Source organism: Acinonyx jubatus, chromosome B3 (assembly GCF_027475565.1).
Source record: "Acinonyx jubatus isolate Ajub_Pintada_27869175 chromosome B3, VMU_Ajub_asm_v1.0, whole genome shotgun sequence".
NCBI lineage: Eukaryota > Metazoa > Chordata > Mammalia > Carnivora > Felidae > Acinonyx > Acinonyx jubatus.
Genome location: NC_069386.1, coordinates 104,798,926 through 104,814,579, shown reverse-complemented (window position 1 = coordinate 104,814,579; position 15,654 = coordinate 104,798,926). Strand labels below are relative to the sequence as shown.

The window sequence follows — 15,654 nt, the reverse complement described above, 5'->3', positions numbered from 1 at the left end:
TTCTTGGATTTACAAAAGCATTTTACTCTAGCATATATACTTGAAATCTAAGTTAGCAGAATGCTAACCAAATAATTATAATAACCTATTAAACGTAAACGTATGGAACATTACACGAAACAGTGTGGGGTAATGAGCAGATATAAAGAAGTATCTGAAATAGTCCTGTCTCTAAGATCCTTACACTCTTAGAAGAGCTGATGGGTCCAAATGCCTATAGTTTGAAACAGTTGGTAGGGCTCATAGCAGCCATTATTCAACACCTGTCATACGCCATTTGCTGTTCTAAGTTGCTTTGTATGAGTTAATTCGCTTATTCTTCATAACAGCCCGCTAAGGTATGTGGTTTTATCCACTTTTATAGAAGAAGAAAGAGATGCTCAAAGCAAGTAGGTATATTACTTTCCTAAAGTCACACAGCTAGTAAGGGGTAAAGCCAGGATTAAACTCAGCTCAGGAAGACTCCATTGGCAACTCCTTATTTTAGTTATTATTATTAATTTTACTTTAATCTTCACCACTTTACATTAGAAAACATATATAGGCCACAATAGAAAATTAGCAAATATTCCTTGACAAGAAAAACATGTTCCTTTTTTATGAGCAGTTAATAGTTTAGCTATAGTCCAAATAACATAAATAAAATAACTAGAACATTTGTTGGGTAAGTTGGAGGCCACCCTAGTGGCTATCTTTACAAAAGGGGGAAGGTGACAGAGGTACACCATGGAGTACAGCAGCCATGGAATAAATGAACACATAGCAACACTGATATATCCTAGAAGCATGGTGATGAGTGGAGAAAAGTAAAGAACTATAATAACATAATTCTGTTTACATACACTTAAATCTATGTGCTTAGAAGGTAGTGCTCATTTGGAAGAAAACACAGTGAAAATATATACATTAGATTACTTGAAATGGTAGCTTAGGATGCAGAGGGCATGGAGGGTGCAGTGTGGGGATAAAATACACGAGAGAACTCTTGCACAACCAGTGATGAAAATGGGAATTATGATTAATTGAATACACTGCACCTGGGGTAAAAACAAAAAGATGAATTGTTGAAACAGTTCTAGAGGACTGCAAAATAACATTGTCATATGGCATGGTATAGATTGTAAGCACAACCAGTTCAGAAAAGGGAGAGATGTGCATATAGTGTGAAATGAATGTGATAACCACTACACCATGGAAACCCCTCCATCACATTTAGAATAGTGTGGAAGTCCTTTGTGGAGAAGGTGGTTTGCACTGAACCTTCAAAGGGTGGGATTTACATGAAGGTTTCAAGAGATTGGAGTCCAGGTCAGTTTTGTTTTATTTGTCATTGAATCTCCAGACCTTGCCACTGTGCTTGCCAGTGTTTAGGGTTTGCTGAGAGTATGCCAGACCTCCACAATGCCATGGATGAAAACTCATAGACTGAAAATAGCATGGTATCGGGATGAAGGAAAAATGAATTCAGTTTGCTCAATTGTTCCAGCCAATGAAGAGGCATAAATAAATTAAAATTATATTTAAAAATTCATCTGGTGTTTTTCTATGACATGTATAAAGACATGCTTTTCTGTGTATAAACCCTCTCTTCCTTGGTCTTTTTTGTGAGCAGCCCTAAGTGGAAAGGCAGCTTTTTGTCAAAGTTCATTTTGTCAAAGGTCGTCACAAGCTGTGAAACCGAAGTGTTCACATACTGACTTTTTAAAAAGTGTTTATTATTTTGCACTGACCCCTCATTTCCTAGCCACTAACTCAAATCACCCTTTGAAATAGGAAGGAAACTGTGTGCTTATTCTATCAATGCTGAAAGTGGGGCAGAGATGGGGTTGTGCAAGGTGATAGCTGGAGTTGGTTAGAAGAGTTACCAGTAGAAGCTATCGCTTTAGGGTTAGTCTGCCCAACTACTGGGTGCACAGTAATTCACGTGACACCTCAGTCACAATCAGTTATTCAGAGGCTGAATAAACATACCCTATTAAATAATAAACATTGTTTCTAACACCTCTATGTAAATATAATTGATACACTTAAAGTATACATAAAGTATACAGTTTGATATGTTTTGACATATATGGCCACACTTATGAAACCATTAGCTCAAAAAAGAGAGCAAACATCAGCCTCCAAAGTTCTTTTGTGACCCTTTGTGACAATTCCCCCTGCCTATCTCATCCCAGGTAACCAATGATATACTTTCTGTCACTATAGATTTGTTTGCATTTTCTAGGGTTTTATATGAATGAAATAGTTTATACACATATACTGCTGGTGGGAATGTAGAGTAGCACAATTGATTTTTAAAAGTTTGGCGATTTCTTAAAAGTTAAACGTACACCCCATATGATCCAGCCATTCTAGTCCTTGGTATTTTCCCAAAAGAAATGAAAACAGGTCCATACGAAGACTTGTAAATGCATGTTCATGACAGCTTTTACATAATAGTCTCCCAAATTGTGAAAAGCCAAAATGTCCATCAACGGATGAAAGGAACACACAAACTGGGAACTATTCCATATAATGGAACAAAAATGAATGACCTACTGATACATGCAACAACATGTATAAAAATATTTATAAAGAAGCCCGAGTGTCTGAGCCTGGATTATTTCTTTTTCAGGAGATTTTAAATTAAAAATGTAATTTCTTTAATGGTTATAGGATATTGAGATTGTCTATTTCATCTGTTTTAGTTTTGGTCGAGCTTTAGTAGTTTGTGGTTTTCAAGAATTGAGTCATTTTCTAAGTTGTCAAGTTTATGAATATAAAGTTTGTAGTATTTCTTTATTATCTTTTTAAAGTCTGATTTGTAATGATACTTTTTTATTTTATTTTAAGTAGGCTCCATGCCCAGCATGGAGCCCAGTGCAGGGCTTGAACTCATGACCCCGAGATCAAGACCTGAGCTAGGATCAAGAGTTGGATGCTTAACTGACTGAGCAACCAGGTGCCCCTATTTGTAGTGATATTCTTTATTTCATTCTATCAATTTTATTGAAAATTTTCAAAGAACCACTGCTTTCAAAATTTTCTCTATTGTTTTCCTGTTTTCAATTTCATTGATTTCTACTCTTTATTATTTTCCTCCTTTTGCTCACTTTGGTTTTATTTTGCCCTTTTCTTGTTTCTTAAGGTAGGAACTTAGATTATTATGTTAAGACCTTTCCTCATCTTTTTTTATATTTATTTTTTATTTTTTAAAATTTACATCCAAATTAGCATATAGTAAAACAGTGATTTCAGGAGTAGATTCCTTAGTGCCCCTTACCCATTTAGCCCATCCCCCCTCCCACAACCCCTCCAGTAATCCTGTTTGTTCTCCACATTTATGAGTCTCTTCTGTTTTGTCCCCCTCCCTGTTTTTATATTATTTTTGTTTCCCATCTCTTATGTTAATCTGTTCTGTGTCTTAAAGTCCTCATATGAGTGAAGTCATATGATTTTTGTCTTTCTCTAATTTCACTTAGCATAATACCCTCCAGTTCCATCCACATAGTTGCAAATGGCAAGATTTCATTCTTTTTGATTGCTGAATAATACTCCATTGTGTGTGTGTGTGTGTGTGTGTGTGTGTGTGTGTGTGTATATATATATATTTTTTTTTTTTTTTCTTTATCCATTCATCCATCGATGGACATTTGGGCTCTTTCCATACTTTGGCTATTGTTGATAGTGCTGCTATAAACATGGGGGTGCATATGTCTCTTTGAAACAGCACACCTGTATCCCTTGGATAAATACCTAGTAGTGCAATTGCTGGGTCATGGGGTAGTTCTATTTTTAGTTTTTTCAGGAACCTCCATACTGTTTTCGAGTGGCTGCACCAGCCTGAATTCCCACCAACAATGCAAAAGAGATCCTCTTTCTCCGCATCCTTGCCAACATCTGTTGTTGCCTGAGTTGTTAATGTTAGCCATTCTGACAGGTGTGAGGTGGTATCTCATTGTGGTTTTGATTTGTATTTCCCCGTCCTCATCTTTTTTAATAGCCATATTCTAGTAAACATTTATGTCTGCCTTAGCATCCTAACCGTTCATTTGTAATATTGTTTGCCATTGCCTCATAGAAGTATAGGAGGTACACTCTTCAGGAAAAAAAAAAAAACATAGAAAAATAAAACCTTATAATGATTTTTAATCAACTTCCAAGGTTATTCTCTGAAGCAAGAGTCAGTATTGTTTTCTATTAAGATTTGTGAATCTTAAGGCTAAAGATCAAAGAAAATTTCATCATCCCTTATCTTAAATCTTATTATTATCTAATTAGACAATAAAGCAAATCCACATGTATGTTTTTCCAAAGGGACGACCTTGGAAGCATGTTTTAATATCTTTATTGGCTACATTGATCATGTTTATTTACTTTTGAGAGACACAGAGCACGAGCAGGGGAGGGGCAGAGAGAGAGGGAGACACAGAATCTGAATGAAGCAGGCTCCAGGCTCCGAGCTGTCAGCACAGAGTCCAACAGGGGGCTTGAACTCATAAACTGAGATCATGGCCTGAGCCGAAGTAGGACACTTAACTGACTGAGCCATCCAGGCGCCCCAACTTAACTATTTTTTTTAATTGAGCTATCGCTGACAGATAACATTAGTTTCAGATGTACATAATGATTTAACATTTGTATATATTGTGAAATGATCACCACAGTAAGTCTAGTTAACATCTGTCACACTTAACAAAAATTTTTCTTGTGATGAGAACTTTTAAGAGCTACTCTTAACAGCATTCAGATGAGTGATACAGTATTAACTATAGTCACCGTGCTGTACATTATATCCCCATGACTAACTTATTTTATAACTGGAAGTTTATACTTTTTGATCCCCTTCACCCATTTCATCTCCCGCCACCCTCCTCATGCAACCACCAATCTTTTCTCTGTATCTATAAGCAGCAAAACAATGAATATCCTGATGTTATGAAAATTTTTCTACCATTTCTTTCAGTCTTTAGTTCAGATACCTACAACACTAGTGCCCATTAGTCCTATTGGGTAAATCATTCTTCAGAAGCAGTATATTCAACTGAAAAGAAATGCCTGGGGTGCCCGGATGGCTCAGTCTGTTGGGCGACCGACTTTGGCTCAGGTCGTGATCTTGCAATTTGTGAGGTCAAGCCCTGCCTCAGGCTCTGTGCAGACAGCTCGGATCCTGGAGCCTGCTTCGGATTCTGTGTCTCTCTCTCTCTCTCTCAAAAATAAACAAACATTAAAAAAAAAAAAAAAAAAGAAATGCTTAAGGAGCCAGATCAACAGAATGCCCTCTAGTAGTGAACTCCTTATGTTGTAACCAAACACTATTAATCCTGAAAAACAAGTTAAACCCAGTTTCTTTCATGTATATCAAAAGGATACGGGGAAAGGAAAAGAAAATATTTTATTGTAAGAGATTTTACTAAAGGCTTTTAAGGTTTCTGAATTGAAGTATATGAAAAGAAAATGAATAGATTATATGAAAATACTTAGACCATGTTAAATGTTAAAACGGCATTAAGTTTGAAAATACTATAAAATTTAGTATTTCAAATAAATATATATACATTTTGCAACTTTCAATAGGATCCATTACCATTACTTAAAAGCACTGATACGTATGTGTGTCTTCTGAGTACGTAAAAATCACATAGCTGCTGACTTCCATAAGGCAAGTCACCTACCACATATTTAAGAAGGCATTAAAAAATTCATTATCTAATCTTACACAAATGTTTTATATTTGCTAAAGCCTACCACAATCCACAGGGCACAAATACTGGCCGACTAGCTCTAACTTTCATGTCAGATCAAGTTTGTTTGATTTTTTTTAACCATTAAGATAGCTAAGAGAGTCAACTTTACAGAGCTTAGCTTTTCTCAGGCATCGGACTTGGAGGAAGAGAGAGAAGTCCAGTGAAGTTATGAGGAATCACATTGTTACTCTTCTAGAATGGAAAAAAAAAAAAACCCATCTCATGTGATGACAATACGTTTACAAGTCAAAATGGGCTCTAATACAAATGTATGTGGAGAGGTTTTGAAGAATAAACTGGATATCCCAGGGGAGGATCAGCTGCTTGTACCGTAAGGTTTCTCAAAAGCAGTGGATGAGCTTGGATACTGTATCGTTCCTCATCATCGTTTGTGGCATAAAGCAATTCCCAGGAAAGATTGGCCCACTGGCCTCTAACAGCTTCAGCATTTAACTTCCCAACTTGGACCAGCAATTCTTGAAGGCTAAGTACTCTCCCAGTGTAAACTCCCTTTAAAGTATAAAAGGGGGACAGGAAAGAAGAAGAAGAAAAAAAAAGAGATTATGTTCAGGTCATTACATTTTATTTGTAAACTTAGAAAAAAATTCCATTGTGTTTAGGCAAACTTAAACAGAAAGTGGTGTATTAAAACGTACACATGAGTTGCTTGTCTTCAGAATCAAGAATCACCTCTCTTTGGTAGCTCTCTGAATAAGCTTGAAATGATAGCCACTCATTCAATGACCCAAATGACAAAATCTCAGCTACTTCTATTTCGTTTCCTTTTCTATTCCTTCACCCTATCTGGCCTCAACAATGCCTAGGTCATAAATCCTAGTTGTTGGACAATCACACAATAGGCTCTTTTTAAAAATAGCTTTACTGAGATATAATTCACATTTCCATACAATTTACTCATATAAAGTGTGTGATTCAGTAATTTTTTAGTATATTCAAATGTATACAACTATCTCCATGACTTCAGGACATTTTCATGACCTCAAAAAGAAACCTTGTACTCTTTAGCTATCACCCTCCTATCCCTTCATTCTCCCAGTCATAAGCAAACACTAATGTACTTTCTATCTCTATAGTTTTGTCTTCTGTGGAAATTTCATATGAAAGGAATCATATACTATGTGGTCTTTGGGACTGGCTTCTTAGCATTATGTTTTCAAGGTTCGTTAATGTTGCAACATGTGTTAGTACTTCATTCCTTTTTATGGTGGACTAATATTCCATTGTATGGATAAACCACAATTTACTTATTCATTCATCACGTGATGGATAGTTGGGTTGTTTCCACCCTTTGTCAGTCATAAATAATGCTGCCATAAATATCCATGTACAAGTTTCTATGTGGATCTATGCTTTCATTTCTCTTGGGTATATACCTAGGAGTGGAATTACTGAGTCAAATGGTAACTCTAAGTTTAATCATTTAAGAAACTGCTAGAATGTTTTCTGAATGTTGTACCACTTTACATTTCTGCCAGCACCGTATGAGAGTTCTAATTCTCCATATTCTCATCCAACAGGTATTATCTGCCTTTTTGATTTCAGCCATCATAGTATGTCCTTGTATGAAGTGATACCTCATTGTGGTTTTGATTTGCATTTCTCTCAAGACAAATGATGTTGAACATCTTTTCATTGGCTTATTATTGCCCCATTTGTATATCTCCTTTTGAAGAAATATCTATAGAGATCCTGTGCTCATTTTATAATTTGCTCAGATTTTAAATAAAAAATTTTTTTATTATTGAGTTGTAAGAGTTCTTTAAATATTCTAGTAACAAGTCCCTTATCAGATATATGCAAATGTTTTCCCCATTCTCTGAGTTGTTTTTTCACTCTCTTGATGGTGTCTTTTGAAGCACAAAAGTTTTTACTTTTGATGAAGTCCTATTTATCTATTTTTGTTTTGTTTGCATGTTTTCAGTGTTATATAATTTATAATGTTACTGTTACTTGCTTAGTTTAGTGAGTGGCTGACTGACCTTAGTGAAGTTAATCCCTACCTCTCCCACAAGGGTGAAGCCTTTGATGTGGTTCCTCAGGGAGTGCAGCCTGTGAGTGTCCCCAGTTACCATGAGATGGCAATGGGTTTAGCAGGGCTCTCTCCATCTATCAAGTGCTCACACCCAGCTGCTAATAAGCTCCTATGATTGCCAGGCGGCTGTTTTGTTTTCAACAATGACCTGCAATGTAAATCGCTTCACAGACTGACCCAATTAAGCTTGGCTCCTATTTTTTATCACAGGAAGGCTCTTCTCTATGGTTTCTTTCCCTGGTTTTGTTCATCTACCCAGCCTACAGTTTAGTTTATATCTCTAACAAATTTACCAATAGCCCCTTAATGACTTTTTTTTTAATGCTTTATTTATTTTTGAGAGAGAGCATGAACAGAGGAGGGGCAGAGAGAGAGAGAGAGGGAGACAGAGAATCCTAAGCAGGCTCCGCTTTGCCAGTGCAGAGCCGGATGTGGGGCTCAAACTCACTCATCAGCCAACTGAGCCACCCAGGTGCCCCAATCCCTTAATTACTTTTTACCACAAGCTCCGTTGTTTTTGAGAGCATCTTAGGTGTCAATGTCTCCACACTGTTGCAGATAAAATAATTTCCTTTGGGAAGAGATGTAGAGATCTCTCTTTTTTAATGATCTGCATCTCCCACTGGGCAAAATCTGAGAGCCAGAGCTCTTTATCTAGGGGTGAGATAATGGCATGTCTCTTTTCTGAGAGACAGCTCTGCTTTACGACATAGAAGAAGGGCAGTAACCTCAGGTCTTCCTGGTTTGCCTCTCCCAGTGTGGAACTTCCACCTGCCAAGCAGGTAAGGGTGGTCAGGTCCCCGTTATTCTCAGTGGCACGAAGTCCAGAATAAAGCCTCCATCCAAAGAGATAGGCTGGCCAGAAAGCAGTTCTCACCTCTTGACCACACATGCCCAGAACCTAGCCTCACAACAGGTAGCTGGAAGTAAGGTAAGAAGTGCTGAAGCCCTGCCTCTCCCAGGAAAACAGTCCTCCAACCAGGAGCTGAAGTGAGAGGGAACCCTTCTTGACTGTATCAATGCGAGCAGAGCTTGTCTTGCTGAGTTGGGAAGAATGGGTCTTGGTTCAAATACTTCAGTCTCTCACTATTCTTACTGGGTTTTAGTTAGTACTCTTGAATAAATGTTTCTTCATTTGCTATATGCCCTTAGCACCATTTCCAAGTCTTTAAATGGTTTTTCAATGTAACTTTCATCATTTTTGATTGGGAGCACATCTGTGAAGCTCCCTAACCTGCAATGCCAGGTGTGAAGCCTACAATGAGCATGTAACAATGACTCATATTGTGCACACTTGATAACATTTTAAATGTAATGAAAACAGGCACTATTTTCTTTAAAAAAAAAAAAAAAAGTCATTATTTGGAGTCTCCCTGAATTTTCACAGGTTAGATTTGCTTCAAATAAAACATGGATGGTGGCAAAAGGAATGCTTTGCCACTTATAAATTAGTTTTTCTTCTAGGAGTCCAATCCAAAGTGATACTCAAATTTGGCATAGGAATCTAATCCATTTAGTCAAATATGCTATAGTAAATTAAATGAACTTTACATGGCTATCCTATAGGTCAGTTACTGCACAATGGCCACACATTTTTAATTAGGTTTGCAAAAGTAAATAACCAGTCATTCTAGGATTGTACTATGTTGGCCATAAAGTCATGACTACAAATACTTTAATAATATGATTAATATAGCCATCCCAGAATGTTATATCTCCATCACTTAGTTCAAGTACTTTATAACTGGTTTCCATTCCTTAAGGCTAATATATGAAATGTTTAAAAACACATTTTTAGGGGCGCCTGGGTGGCGCAGTCGGTTAAGCGTCCGACTTCAGCTCAGGTCACAATCTCGCGGTCCGTGAGTTCGAGCCCCGCGTCGGGCTCTGGGCTGATGGCTCAGAGCCTGGAGCCTGTTTCCGATTCTGTGTCTCCCTCTCTCTCTGCCCCTTCCCCGTTCATGCTCTGTCTCTCTCTGTCTCAAAAATAAATAAACGTTAAAAAAAAAAATTAAAAAAAACAACACATTTTTAACCTTACCATATTAGAATCATACCCCAGAGAAAACAAGTATGGTTTTTCTTGTACAACTGCTTCCTTCCACTTTTCATCAGATACCAAACCAATGTACCAGTCAGTTTCATATTCTTCAAGGCAGTTAGTCAGCTCTTTAAAGTCTTCTATTGGACCTAAACTTGCTTTATCAATCATGAGTTTCAGAGTATACCTTAAAAATGGAGAAACAAAGAATTTTAAAATTTTTAATAAAATTTATAAAATCCACTTTATAGACAAAATAGATTTTATTCAATCAATATTCTTAAGACATTGAACTAAAATCCTACATATTTCAGGGAGAAATGATGGAGTGAAGTGAAAATGAAGAAATTCAATAAGCCATGTGAAAAATAGGTTCTCCACATAAATAAAAGGATGTAGAAATTAAAGTACTCTTGATATAATCACTATACGTACTAAGCATTTGTTTTTCATTTTTAGGAAAGTGATTATTTTTTACAATTAGAAAAAGCTCCTCCTTCTAGGTTATTTGAAAAATCATTTTTCTGCCAGTTACAATTTGTATATAATCAAAATAAATTACCTGAAAGCTTTCAGTGCTAGTTGGAACAGTTCCGGCTTTTCTGTAAGCCAATCCAAGGCAAGGGACCAAGGCAAAACACCACTATAAACTCTCAATATATGACCAGGACTGGGAACCATAGTATCTACTCCAAATAAACTAAAATAACAAGTCATTACGGCATGAACATAAAAGTCTCTTAAAACTCTGTCCTTTGCGATTTCTTCCAGTACATTTGAGGCATTTTCTTCTGAATGAAAACATTCCAACTGCTTTAAAACAAACTGGTACCACTCTTCTGGAAATAATGAGCTCATCTCCCTCATTTTGGAGTTAGGCAAACAGTTAGACGTCCACTCTTCAGGTAAGCTTAACAAGTGAGAATGAGAACAACTGAACTCCATGAGAGGGATATATGCCACGTCTTCTTGTTTTCCTTTGTCAACAACAGGATATCCCAATATAACTGCCTTGTAAAGATTATTTTCAGGAACTGTGCCTACTGAATGATCAGCGACCCCCTGTGATTCTACTGATCCCGGAATAGGCAAATTTACACCTGGTACAACTTTCAATTGATCTTTTTCTTCTTTTCCTTTTTTGATAGTTGGCTCATCACCAAAAACATTATCATCAGACCAATCATCCAAAATTTCTGAATTTAAACTATCTGTGTCTTCTAGGGATTGGGTTTGTGGTGAAGCATTCAAAGCGGGCAGGATTATTAGAGATTCTTTCCCTTTATTTTCAGTTTTGTGAATAACCTCCTGCATGCTAGGCCTTCTGGAACAGTGTTGAAGAAGTATCCACACAAGTACCTTAATAAGGTCACCTTTAAATTCTTTTAAGTTATCATGAGAATCGATTATGCCAGATAGAACATTCCTGGCATCAGAATAGAGTTTTACTGGCAAAAGGATACAGGGTGTCAAGACATTTCCAAAGTGTTCATTAACAGAACATACTCTTGCATATTCTTGTTCAAAGGCACTTTGAAAAACTTCATCAACTCTTTGAGCTTCAGCAGTATGACAGGATGTCTCTTGCAATTCTAAGCCCTAAAGATGAGATAAAAAGTACTTGAGTTTATGAGTACTTATTACATAGAAAAAAGCAACTACTTTTGTATATGCCCGTGGATTGGATTCTCATAATGAAAATATGGAAAATGCAAAAAAAAACCTCTTTAACTCAAGAGCTACACCTTCACTCAAACTTATTAGTACTTTAGCAATTTGTTGTTGCATATAGAGATGAAAAATAGTGCTACTATTTTAAAAGAAATCATAGAGATGCCACTAGAAACTGGCAAAACAATTTAATTGACTATAACCACAATTTTTAAAGACTATAGGTATGTACAGTTGAGGTTGAATCACACTTAAAGTTTTTTTAAATATAAACATTTTTTTAGAGGGCAAAAGGCAAAACTGGAATTATATAGTATATACAGTAGTTCTGTATCCTACTTTATGAGAACATTATTCTATTGTATGGATATGCCATAACTGATTCAACTATTTTCCTGTTCCAGTTTTTTAATTATAATAACATCATCATTATCATACAGATTTATGTATTCAGTTATTGTCTCCTCTAACTATAATGTAAATTCCATACAACAGCTATCTTTTGGTTACTATTATATCTGCAGTGCCTAAACCAGTACTTGGCACACAGCAGGTATGCAACAAATATATGTTGATAAAATGAATATTATGAATGTTTTTATATGAATTTTATTTTATTTTATTGCATGAATTTTAAACACATTTTTATTACTTTCCTAGAAGGAATCCCTTGAAGAGGATGCATGAAGTCACTGTTTATATTATTATTAATATTGTTGTTTATTTACACATTTTTACAAAACTACCAGTGCCTTTAGTAAAAGGCGATGCTGTCAGGGTGTATTAGGATCCAGGGAAAGAACATGGAATGTGACATCAAAACCCATCTTAAAATCATGGCTCTACCAGGTGCTAGTACTTAACCTTGAGTAGGTCACTTATTTGGAGATTCCTTTTCCTTCTCTTTCAAAGAAAAATAATCCTAGCACACAGGGGTGTGAAGATTTAAGTAATAAAAGTGCTTTGTAATATTTAAAGCATAGAACATATAAATGTTGATAAGATGGCACTAAGCCACGTTGTGTCTGAAAAAATGAAAAAGAAACAAAGATTGCCACTGAAAAGTGTATCTTTACACTACATGTATAACAGACCACAAAAGAGCAATAAAGGACCCACATTATTAGGTATTATAAAGCATCCCATTTTAAAAATAGAGCCTAAATGAAGCAATGAAAATGCCTTCAATATTTTGCATGGATTTTTGCCTTCTCCTATTTGTACAGGTTAGACTAGGTTCTCAAACTTTAGGTGAGTCAGAATCACTGTGGGTCAGTTAAAACACAGATTGCTGGGTCCTCCTCTAGAGTTTCTGATTCGGGAGGTCTGAGGTGGTGACCAAGAATGTCCATTTCTAACAAGTTCCAGTAGATGTTAATATTACTAATCTGGGGAACTGAATTTGAGAACCAATGAGCTAAAGAAAAAGTTTTTTAGTCACCAGCAATTTTATCCAGTCTGTGCTAAGACAAAAAAATTCATTCATTCATTATTCATTCAACAAATATTTACCACAGGCCTTATGTGCCAGACAGACACTGTTCCAGGGGCTTAGGATATACCCCTTGAAACGGAGATCCCTGCCCTTGTGACACTTACATTAGAGAGTAAAGGGATACAGTCAACAATGAAAATAATAAGTAAATTACATAGTTTGTTTGAAGGTATAAGTGCTATGAAAATAAAGAAAAAGTAAAGCAAGCCAAGGAGGACTAGGAGTGCTGGATGGTAGTGGGAATACATATGGGAATATATGGGAGAGCCATAGTACACTTCACTGAGAAGGTGACATTTGAGCAAAGACTTGAAGGTGGTAAGGGAGTTGACTGTGTGAGTACAATTGAGAGGATTCAAGTAGTAGATGAGGCCAAGAGGAAATAGGGAGGCTGACCATTCAAGGCCCTGGCTTTTACTCTGAATAAAAAAATAAAAAAAAAAAAAAAGATTTACTGTAGGGTTTTGAGTAGAGAAGTGACATGATCTGACTTAGACTTTATAAAGATCACTCTAGTTGAGAACAGACAAGAGAGAGGCACAGGTAGAAGTGGGGAGACCAATTAGGAGACTATTGCAATTACCCAGAAAAGAGATAAAGATAGCTAATAGCAGGGTGATGAGTAGTGGTAGGATATAGGATATGGCTTAATGACAGAGCCAACAGGATTTCTTGTTGGACTGCATATGGGACATAGAAGTAAACAGGTGTGAAATGTCACTGGACTAAAGTTCAAATGTTTTGGGGCTGAGCAACCAGAAGGATGGAGTTGTCACCAAGGACTGCTGGGCTCTGGGGTACTCTGATGTCGAGGTCATCTGATGTCAAGAGATCAAGGAAAAGAGAAGGAACCGTCAAAGGAGGCTGACAAGGAATGACCCATGAAATAAGCAAAAAGAAGACACAGACTGTGTCAAATGCTACAGACAGGTCAAACAAGACCAGGTCTGAGAACTGATCGCTGGATTTACCAATGTGATAGCCACTGGAGACATTGACAAGAGCAGTTTTGGTACAGTAATAGGTAATAGGGTCAAAAACCTAGAGTAAGTTGAAGAGAGGAGAAAAGAAATTTGAGATTTGATTATAAGCAATTGTTTTAAAAAATTTTGTTTTAAAAAGAAGAGAAAAACATGCTGTAGCAGGTAGGGTAGTAAGGATCAGAAGAGGTTTTTTTATTAAGTTGAGAATGCATATATAATATAGGGAAAAAATATTACTGAGTCACACTTTTGAGATGCTCAACCAAGTAGGGATAAAAAGAATACGTCCAGACAAAAAGGGGGCTGGCAATATTTTGTTACTATGCTCTATTAAACAATCAGTACTAGTCTACCTATCAATATGTGCTAATTGAAATATACTTTAAAAATCCTTAGGTGTTTTCACAGGTAATTAATTGATACTCTTAAATTCAGCTATTCAGTGTATGATGTGTCTATAAGAGGTAAAATTTTACACATGTACTATAAAAAAACTAGAGGTTTCAAATGTACATTGACCTTAATGTTAATACAGCAGTAAGTATAGCCACATTCTAGAATCATTATCCATATTAAACGATCCTGAAAACGGCCCAAGTAATGAGACCCAGGTAAGAGGAGACCTAAAACAAATTAGAAAAAAAAAAGTAAGTAATATTCAAGCTTGCTTTATTTTGCCATGTGAATTTTCAAAATTGGTAACACTCTTGGAACTGATTCATAGCTCCTTTTATGCTGTCTTCATGTCAAGAATAGAAACAATTATTCATTGCATATTAGGAGGCATTAAATTAAGGTCTTTATAGGAACAGGGACAGAAGAGAAAATTTATAGGTGATAATACATAAAAATTCAAGGATATATTTTTCAGAGAAACAACAGATTAGAACCTATGTTATATAAAATCCTAAATACATGTTAAATATAGTAGGATAAATATTAAATGTATAAAAGCCAACTTCACATTATTTAAAGCATTTTGGACATTTTTATAAACACACATATAAAGATGTTTTGTGGTATTAAAATTTACATACAATGCTACCTGCCACACTTGTACAAAACCTTTAGAAATTAGTTTTCTCTCAACATTATGTCTCTGAGATTTGACCATGTTGACTGCAAATAGCTTAAAAGTCATTAATTGTACCTGTGGTTGAGAATTCATTGGATGAATATAGCTAAATTTGAATATTCATTTCCATGTTAATAACTATATCCATATTGTTCTAATTTTTCTCTATTATATATATAATAATACTGCAGAAATTATCTTTGTGCAAGTCTGCTTACACAACATATTGTGCAGTAAAGAGTTAACACAGGAGAACTGACTGCTACCCTTTGAAAGTCCTGCTTACAAAACTGGCTGATGGCTGGCACCTGGGAACTTGTATTTCAGAAGAATCCTCACCATTCTCCCTGACAAAAGTCTCACTGTGTCTAAACAGTTTGTGCAAACAATGCAGTTTATACTGAATACCGGCTTTCCTTCTGTGAGTCTGGAATTTTGGTACATGTTAGGCAGAAGGTGCCTACATGACAAAGCCCCAGTAAAAGCCCAAAGAACTGGTAGTCACCATACCACACATGTTGTGACAACATGTGTGTGGGGTCTTAAGCATGTTCTGTGTGACTCCATCGGGAGAGGACATCTGGAAGCTTGCACCATGTCTTCCCCA

At 36.2% G+C, this 15,654-nt stretch overlaps 1 protein-coding gene across 5 annotated transcripts in view; it reads right to left on the bottom strand.

The window, feature by feature from the left end:
• Nucleotides 1–5,363: 5,363 nt before the first annotated feature.
• PCNX4 (pecanex 4) overlaps nt 5,364–15,654 on the bottom strand; it is a 39,020-nt gene continuing 28,729 nt past the window's right edge. For 4 of the 5 annotated variants that reach the window (XM_015071832.3, XM_053224509.1, XM_053224508.1 and 1 more), the window contains 4 exons: nt 14,492–14,595; nt 10,386–11,422; nt 9,824–10,010; nt 5,364–6,239 (listed from right to left, as the gene is read on the bottom strand). In XM_015071832.3, the coding sequence (XP_014927318.1) occupies nt 5,988–6,239; nt 9,824–10,010; nt 10,386–11,422; nt 14,492–14,595 (1,580 nt within the window). In that variant the 3' untranslated portion in view covers nt 5,364–5,987. Of the gene's footprint in view, nt 6,240–9,125; nt 9,587–9,823; nt 10,011–10,385; nt 11,423–14,491; nt 14,596–15,654 lie in introns of those variants that run through there. The other variant, XM_053224510.1, reaches the window with a different exon arrangement.